The following is a 9,585-nucleotide window of genomic DNA, read 5'->3' on the forward strand; positions in this document are numbered from 1 at the left end:
CAGGGTACGGCACCTCGCCGTGCACACACACACACACACGCTCGCACACACAGAGATACATTTTCCTCATCTTTCTATCCTTGTGAGGACATTTGGTTCCCACAAAGATAGTATTAGAAGTTCACACACACACACTCACACACACACACACACGTGCACACACACCCAAACATACAAACACACACACACACTTGCACACACACACACACAGACAAACACACACTCAAACACACATACACACACACACTCGCGTACACATACACACACATACACACACACGCATAACAAGCCACACACACAAATCCTCCTTCCACACTCACATTTGCACACGCAGTAAACAAGACATAAGGAAAACACAACCTGCACACAAACACAACAACCATCAAACACCATACACACCGAACTCAACACATACCAACATACAGACGTAAACATTCCTCCTGATTATCTGTTTCATTGTCACATCAGTTAATCATTAGACAAAAGGGAAAGTGAGTAAACACAAAACACATTTTTAAATAATAATTTTAAATTATTATTTCATTTATGTAATGAAAAAATGTATCCAACACCCAAGACTAAGATTCTGTTAGCAACTTTTATGAATAACCACTTAATCATGAATTACTGTAAATAGATGTGTATGTTAGTGTATTTTTGTTAAAGAGATAAATTAAGCTTAAGCTAGGTGACCTGGCCCTCTCTGTGCTGGCTTTGGGGGGCAGTCAGAGGTACACAGTCAATGTAGACCTCACAGTTCCTTTTAAAATGACTCCATTTTAAGCCTACTGGTGACTCCACATAATGACCCGTGCTGTCAGTGAGCCCTGTATTTACACCTCACTGGCCTGTTCTTTACCACCCGCACCACTCTAACGTGTTTTCCCTCCGGCAGGAACTGGACGACTTGAACAAATGGGGCCTCAATATCTTCCACATCGCGGAGTTCTCAAACAACAGACCGCTCAGCTGCATCATGTTCGCCATATTCCAGGTGTTTGTGTGTGACTGTGTGTGTGTGTGTGTGTGACTGTGCGTGTATATGCATATATGCGTAAGTGTGTTTACGTGCACGTGTGTATTTTTATATGTGATCGCATGTACTGTGAACTGTGTGAGAATGTGTATCTGGGTCTTAAGCGTGTGTGACTGTGTGTATTCGCGTATTTGCGGCTTGCTCCGTGGGTGTGCATGAGACTGATGTGTGTTTGTTTATTCGTGTTGTTTACATCCCATTCCCTGGGCTGAAGTAACAGCGTGTAACTCCGTGCGTCTCTGTCTGACTCTGCAGGAGAGGGATCTGTTGAAGACGTTCCAGATTCCGGTGGACGCGTTCATGACATTTGTGATGACCCTCGAGGATCATTACCATAGCAACGTGGCCTACCACAACAGTCTGCATGCTGCTGATGTCACACAGTCCACACACGTGCTGCTGTCCACTCCAGCCCTTAACGTAAGTGCACACGGTAACACAGCGTTATCTGCACAGAGTATACCCAACATAGTACTAACTACACAGTGACTACACCAACACAGCTCCAACTACACACGGTACACCAACATAGATAGCACTGACTACACAGAGACTACACAAACACAGCACTGACTACTTGACTACACAAACAAGCATACATACATTTATTCTCTCTCTCTGTCTCTCTCTCAGTCTCTCTCTCTGTCTGACCTTCTACTGCTCTTCTTCCTCAGCTCTCTCTGATGTGTCTCTCTCAGGATGTCTTCTCTGAGCTGGAGATTCTAGCTGCTCTGTTTGCTGCAGCTGTTCATGATGTGGATCACCCAGGAGTTTCTAACCAGTTCCTCATTAATACCAGTAAGTAACCGCAGCTGGTTCGGGGCTGCACTGTGGGCTGTGTTGGGTTTTGGTTGGAGGCTGCACTGTGGGCTGTGTTGGGTTTTGGTTGGGGGCTGCACTGTGGGCTGTGTTGGGTTTTGGTTGGAGGCTGCACTGTAGGGTGTGCTGGGTTTTGGTTGGAGGCTGCACTGTGGGGTGTGTTGGGTTTTGGTTGGAGGCTGCACTGTGGGCTGTGTTGGGTTTTGGTTGGAGGTTGCACTGTGGGGTGTGTTGGGTTTTGGTTGGAGGCTGCACTGTGGGCTGTGTTGGGTTTTGGTTGGGGGCTGCACTGTAGGGCTGTGTTGGGTTTTGGTTGGGGCTGCACTGTGGGCTGTGTTGGGTTTTGGTTGGGGGCTGCACTGTGGGCTGTGTTGGGTTTTGGTTGGAGGCTGCACTGTAGGGTGTGTTGGGTTTTGGTTGGAGGCTGCACTGTGGGGTGTGTTGGGTTTTGCTTAGGGGCTGCACTGTGGGGTGTGTTGGGTTTTGGTTGGAGGCTGCACTGTGGGGTGTGCTGGGTTTTGGTTGGGGGCTGCACTGTGGGGTGTGTTGAGCTTTCTGATAATGACCTGCTTCTGGTTCTGGTTCCGTTGTCAGACTCAGAGCTGGCGCTGATGTACAACGACGAGTCGGTCCTGGAGAACCACCACCTGGCCATCGGGTTCAAGCTCCTGCAGCAGGAGAACTGCGACATCTTCAAGAACCTCAGCAAGAGACAGAGACAGAGCCTGCGCAGAATGGTCATCGACATGGTGAGGGCCTGTCAATCACTCACACCCCCTCCAATGGGGTTGCTCTCTTGCAGCGAGTGGGCGTGGTCCCAGCGGTCAAGCAAGCATCACAACCCTCAGCAGCAGGTCTCTCACTCGTTCTCCCTTTTTCGTGTCTTTCTCTCTCGACCTGTCCGTCTCTAGGTGTTGGCCACCGATATGTCCAAACACATGAGCCTGCTGGCTGACCTGAAGACGATGGTGGAGACGAAGAAAGTGACCAGTTCGGGAGTGCTGCTGCTCGACCACCACACTGACCGAATACAGGTCAGTTCTGATAGGACGTGTGCTGCTCGACCACTACACTGACCGAATACAGGTCAGTTCTGATAGGACGAGTGCAGCAGGTGTGTATTGTGTGACTGATAAAGCTTTGTATGTAGCAGGTGTTTAATGTGAAGCTGTGTATTGCGGGTGTGTATTGTGTGACTGATAGTTGTGCTGTGTGTTGCAGGTGTGTGTTATGTGACTGATAGTTGTGTTGTGTGTTGCAGGTGTGTGTTATGTGACTGATAGTTGTGTTGTGTGTTGCAGGTGTGTATTGTGTGTCTGATAGCTGTGCTGTGTGTTGCAGCTGTGTATTGTGTGACTGATAGTTGTGCTGTGTGTCGCAGGTGTGTGTTGTGTGACTGTGCTGTGTGTTGCGGGTGTGTATTGTGTGACTGTGCTGTGTGTCGCGGGTGTGTGTTGTGTGACTGATAGTTGCTTTGCGTGCTGCAGGTGCTGAGGAACATGGTGCACTGTGCGGACCTGAGTAACCCCACCAAGCCGCTGGCCGTGTACCGGCAGTGGACTGAGCGCATCATGCAGGAGTTCTTCCGGCAGGGCGACCGAGAGAGAGAGAGAGGCATGGAGATCAGCCCCATGTGCGACAAGCACACCGCGTCTGTGGAGAAGAGCCAGGTGCGCGCTAACACACACGCACGCACACATACTCCCTCTCACACACGCACACACACACACACACGCACACACACATACTCCCTCTCACACACGCACACACACACACATACTCCCTCTCACACACGCACACACACACACACACGCACACACACATACTCCCTCTCACACACGCACACACACACACACATGCACACACACATACTCCCTCTCACACAAACACACACACACACACACACACACACCCTCTCACACACGCACACACACACACACATACTCCCTCTGACACACACACACACACGCACGCACACACACACATACTCCCTCTGACACACACACACACACACACAGACACACACACCCTCTCACACATGCATACACATACACACACATACACACACACATACACCTACACATTCTCTCTCTCACACACACTTGCCTACACACACAGACACACATACTGTCTGTCTCTCACATGCGCACACACACACACACACATTCTCTCTCTCACACAGACACACTCTCACACACATACATTCTCTCTGTCTCACACACACACACACACACTCACACACACACACACTCACATGGCATGGTTTGTGTCTCTGTGTGCACGTGTGTGTGTCTGTCAGTATATCAGTGTGAGCGTTTGTCAGTGTGTGTCAGTGTAAGAGTGTAAGTGTGCGGCGTTGTGGGTGCGCTAACACTAACGCTAACGCTAATGTGTGCATTTGGCGCAGGTGGGCTTCATTGACTACATCGTTCACCCCCTGTGGGAGACGTGGGGAGACCTGGTGCACCCCGACGCTCAGGACATCCTGGAGACGCTGGAGGAGAACCGGGACTGGTACCAGAATGCCGTCCCCCAGAGCCCCTCCCCCAGCCCCTCCCCCTTGCACAGCTTCCATTTCCAGCTCACCCTGGAGGACGAGGGGGAGGGGGAGGGGCAGCTCCGCCTCGCTGGGGACGGGACGGGTCCCGCCGTCAGGGAGAACAGACACTCCGATGCAAGTCCTGAGGAAGAGGAGGAGTCTTCCTCACCTGCTGAGTACACGTGAGGAAGGGCCCCCACACTTCATCCCTGTCGGGGGGCGCGCGTTTGCGTGCCTGTGTACCCCACTGGGGGTGAAGGGCAGTTGGGTGGGGGAGGGAGGGCCCGGGGGGTGGGGGGTGGGAGGTAGGTAACTATTTAAACAAATGCAGCAATTACAGCACCACCCACCCCCCTCCGCCCCTCCAACACAAGCACACACTCACTGACATATTAAAACTAAAACCACTGAAGACATTTATAGATGTTCTGATCTATTGGTTTTTTTTTTTTAAAAAAGGGAAGAAAAATAATAGCGATAGATGTTCTATACACAGAAACTGTAGAAATAATATTGATAGCAAAATTGTTATTTACACAGAAACTGTAGACTTGGACTGGGCTTCTGCTAGTGGTATGAGGAACTGTGGATAAAACTAACTTGAGAAGAAACCGATTTTAATGGGACCTGAAAGAAGACTTTAAAGGTATACTATGCAGGTTTTTTTAAAGCTTGCTGTGGTCCTGTGTTTACAATCAATGTCTGGCAAACCTAGCTGGATAGCTAGGTAATGTTTCTTACAGGTTTCTTACAGAAAACCAGCCAACTTCGCATGGATTTTCATCCCCTTGGTGAACTTCAGCTGATGCCACAGAGAAAAACAAGTCCAAGGTTAATTCTAGTCCTCGTTGGCTTGTCTTTTTTCTTTCCTGTATCCTGGGGCCATTTCCTGTTTCCCGGGGCCATTGCAGTGGCTAGCTAGGTGGCAACAAACACTCCACTGAAAAAAAAAAAACAGAAACAAAAGGGGCAGGCACGGTGGCATAGTGGTTAGCACTGTTGCCTCGCAAGAAAGAGGTTCGGGGTTCGAATCCGGGTCCGACCGGATCCTCTCTCCGAGTACTCCGGTTTCCTCCCACACTCAAAGACATGCATGTTAGGTGTGCTCCTGCAGTTGCCCTTGACCAAGGCACTGGCCTCAGAACTGGAGTTGGTCCCCGGGCGCTGCACTGTGGCTGCCCACTGCTCCTAAATGACTAGGATGGGTCAAAATGCAGAGGACAAATTATCCCACGGGGTTCAATAAAAGTATATCTTAAATCTGATCCCAAACCACAGGCTCTGTAGCCACATCCACCCCTCCCCACACAGAAATGAGCGCCAGGCCCAGAAACGTCCTGAACACATTTCAGGATAACAAATACAGGTAAAAGGTGCACGAATTCGGCCAAAGTGCACCACGGATATACCTTAGCATGGTTATTTTTTATCATATTTATCATCAAGGTGAAAATCCTGCATAGTATGCCTTTAAGACACATGCATATTGCACACACTGCCACAAACTGAAATGAATGCAAAAATAAGGTGTGAATGGACTCTCCCCAGTACAGTGAAGCTCAGTGCAGTCGATCAGGTACTGCCTTAAACAATAATTGGTTACTGCTCACACGGTGTCTTCTATGAGGGCGAATCACTGCTCCCAGATATGGAGCAGAAACCTTTCTTTCTTTGTGTACCTGAAGAAATTCTCTCAAGTGTTGCCCAAACTTTCCCATGAACACACAGGCCATGCACACACAGCTGTGTGTGTGCGTGTGCATGTGTGTGTGTGTGTGTGTGTTTGTGTTTGTGTCTGGTCTAGCGTGAGTACATTAATGTGTATTTGGGAGTATTTGGATGGGACCGACTGGGATAAAGCCATCTCTATCTGAGTTTATATAAATGAATATTAATAATAATTAATGTTGATCTGCATCTTTACCAGGATCTGGGTTCCTACTTGCCACTTTTCTCCCGTAGTGGAGAAGAGGAATGGTGTAGTAGGAGGGCCTACTGGCCCCAGGCTCTTTCCCTTTATGGAGTATGGCCAATGGAGGGTGGCCACGCCCATGTCCTTTTATGGAGTGTGGCCACGCCCCTTTACTTTTTATGGAGCGTGGCCAGTGCATGGTGGCCCCGCCCCTTTCCCTTTACGGAGTGCGGCCAGTGGAAGGTTGGCCGCGTGCCTTTTCTGAACTGCCAGCGTCCTACTTCGAGGAGCTGCAGCGAAAGCAATGCATTGTGGGAACGGGAGTGCCCGTCACTTCCTGAGCCCCCACATCAGCTGTTTACGACAAAGGTTTCACGTGTTTGCTGACGTGTCCGTGTTGTGGTGACGTGTTACCGCCCTGTGTGCGTGGGTCGGGTGGCTCGCCTGTGGCTCCATCGTCTTCATCACTCCCGCTCCTTCTCTGTCACGTGTGCCCCGATCACAGACTGGGACCTGCTGCCAGGAGGATAGGGTGAGAGAGGACGCGTGTGGGACAGGGTCATAGAGGCACTCGGGATTTTTACCGTCTCTCTCTCCGACTTCAAAGTGTTTTTAGCCTTAGTGTCAAAGACAGGGTTCCTAACTGCCACTGTTTCATATAATGCAAATGTATGTGTGCAGCACACATATATATAATTTGCAGTGTGTGTATAGCACATGTGTCCCTTTCTGTGTGTTTAGCATTTATATCTCTCTTTGTAGTATGTGTGTGCCACTTATATGCCTGTCTCAATGCATCTGCTGCCTATTTGCGCATGAGGGTGAACATGTACGTGAGAGAGAGAAAGAGACAGACAGACAGAGAGAGAAAGAGAGTAAGAAAGAGAGAAAATGTGTGTGTGCTTGTGCGTGCATGCATACATGCATGCATATGTGTGTGTGCGCATAGTTGATTCATGCACACTGAACTGTATGATTCCTTGTTCAGTCAGATTTTCGTTAAGAGGCTTTAGATCAGGAGTCTCAAACTCCAGTCCTGGAATGCCACAGTCTGCTGACTTTTGTGCTGTCCTGTCAGTCATCCAGGAAATGAGGAGTGCAGACTCTTTAGCCAATCAGTGACTTAAATAAGCACTTAAAGACCTGCAGACACAGTGGACCTTCAGGATTTGAGTTTGAGATCCCTGTATTTTGATGGTTTGATGTTTAGCTTCCCTGCAAGCAAAAAAACTGCTCAGTCAAAACTGAGTTCAGTCAGTACTGTAGATCAGCTAATCTGATTGGTTTGTGGATGAGCAAATGTGATGACAGGTGGAATCAGTTAATCTGAGTGCTCCATTCCCCGTCTACATGTACCTTTGTAATTTAGGAAATGTTGCTAAGTGCTTTTATGTTTATTTCCATTTATGATGGAGCTATAAAAAAAACAGATATTGCCATTTTAACACAAATACTGTAGAAAGTGTTTCTTTTTAATAAATAGCATAATCGCTGCCAGTTTAAAGTGATGAATAGAACATCACAATAATGTCACAATGTATGTGAGAGATACATATTATTTGCACAGTTTTACTACGATTTTGCTTATTCGTGTTTGTTTGTTTATATATATATATATGTTGAATTTTGAAGAGCTTGTTCTGCCACTTCCTCTTTATACTTCTGTTTCCTTGCTTGGTGACAGGGGGTTCGTCTGCACAGTGAACCACTCACACAGTGGTGGTTAACCGTCCCCAGTTATGCATAAAAATGGCTCAGTCATACATGAATCCTGAATACTTTTGTGAGCTAGATGTTGCTGTGGAGATCTGCGGTATCAACTCCGCTAAACAGACTATCGATACATAATGTATGGCTTGCTGACTACGTTTGCTGACTAACTTTGCTAAGATCAGCTGGCTAGCCAGTTAACATTAACATAACACAAATGACTGTAACAAATGAATTAGCTCACTGCCTAACATCGCTGTCAGAACAGAGAGGATTTTTTTCTAGCTAATATTGATGTCATGATGCAGGTTATTCTTACCAGCTTTTTAAAAAATATTATAGAATCTAATAAACAGTATAGACACTTCCACATCACAGGGTATTCCGTCCAGTTCTGGATGCTGAACTGTAGGGACGTAGAAGTTCTTGGAAAAACAATGTCCTGTTCTAATGTTCTTATAGTATGTTCAAAACCTGTGGGTAATTTTGTGCAGGGCCTTTGTTCTGTTAAATATTGATATACCTCCTTTATTTCTACAGGTTACGCCTAAAACAATGGATAAATCAGCTCTTGTACAAAGTTGATGGTGTGAAATTTTGAATGAATGGAATGAATATTGATGATGTATATATCTGACATCTGATTTGCCGAGTGGTCCGTCACATGTACTGGTCTTCTGCTCTGATTGGCCGGGTGGGTCTGGCACATGTGACTGTCATGCGTACTGTCATGTTGCACAGATTAATCGCATAATAGGGACTGCAATGGAAGGAACCTCTGTGAAGCATATATATATACATCACACCAATATGGATTTCTTCTTGCACTCCCTTAAAAAATATCCATTCATGAAGAATGGTGTTAGTGTCAAGACCTCTGTCAACCCCACGGCCTTTGTCTCTCTGTTTCTGTGCTTCTCTCCTAGTGCCGTCCGTAGCTGATTGGTTGATAGCGCGCATATACTTCTGTAAAGGTGTATATTTAAATTGTTTGACTGAACTGTGTGTATCAGCACTTTATCCTGTCTGTACTGTGAGGTGAAGACAGGGGGTATGTGTTATTTGGGCAGGGAGGGTAATGGGATGGGTGGGAGGGAGTGATGTAAAAGGGACATTCTTATTATCAGTCCACTTTCTTACGTGCCATCCTGCTGCTTTCAAACCTCACCCAGTCACTCCGTGGAAAATACAGTCTTCTATATCACCATGCTATGGTACATACATGCGCAATGTTATGTGTATTCTTTGTTGGCACGGCCCTAGGGGTGTCAGATTTGAGTGAGGCTCAGTGCGGTTGTGAGAATCTAGAAAGGAGTGGATTCACACACCCCTCACCTCCTTCACCTTTGTTCTTAGGGTTATGTTTCCCTTTTCTTTTTTTTTTTTTACCAATTCATCACAAGTCTTCAGCGTTTTTGAACCTTTAAATCACCTAAAGTGATGAAATTACCTGAAACTTCAGTCTTTCTCTCAGAACAGTGGGGTTTTTACTCCTGGTCCATGTTTCACAAGTTATTGTAATTATTGTAACCGTGAAAAAACACAATAAAATTGATTGTAATATTTGTA

The 9,585-nt window shown here is 47.1% G+C and overlaps 1 protein-coding gene across 1 annotated transcript in view; it reads left to right on the forward strand.

Annotated features, from left to right (window-relative positions):
- Window positions 1-9,585, forward strand: part of pde4a (phosphodiesterase 4A, cAMP-specific) — a 30,836-nt gene extending 21,251 nt beyond the window's left edge. The window contains exons 8-15 of the mRNA XM_064315179.1: window positions 1-4; window positions 896-994; window positions 1,292-1,456; window positions 1,735-1,834; window positions 2,450-2,604; window positions 2,767-2,889; window positions 3,343-3,525; window positions 4,263-9,585. The exon at window positions 1-4 is cut by the window's left edge and continues 199 nt beyond it. Of these exons, the coding sequence (XP_064171249.1) occupies window positions 1-4; window positions 896-994; window positions 1,292-1,456; window positions 1,735-1,834; window positions 2,450-2,604; window positions 2,767-2,889; window positions 3,343-3,525; window positions 4,263-4,580 (1,147 nt within the window). The 3' untranslated portion in view covers window positions 4,581-9,585. The remainder of the gene's footprint in view (window positions 5-895; window positions 995-1,291; window positions 1,457-1,734; window positions 1,835-2,449; window positions 2,605-2,766; window positions 2,890-3,342; window positions 3,526-4,262) is intronic.

Source organism: Anguilla rostrata, chromosome 17 (assembly GCF_018555375.3).
Source record: "Anguilla rostrata isolate EN2019 chromosome 17, ASM1855537v3, whole genome shotgun sequence".
Taxonomy (NCBI): domain Eukaryota; kingdom Metazoa; phylum Chordata; class Actinopteri; order Anguilliformes; family Anguillidae; genus Anguilla; species Anguilla rostrata.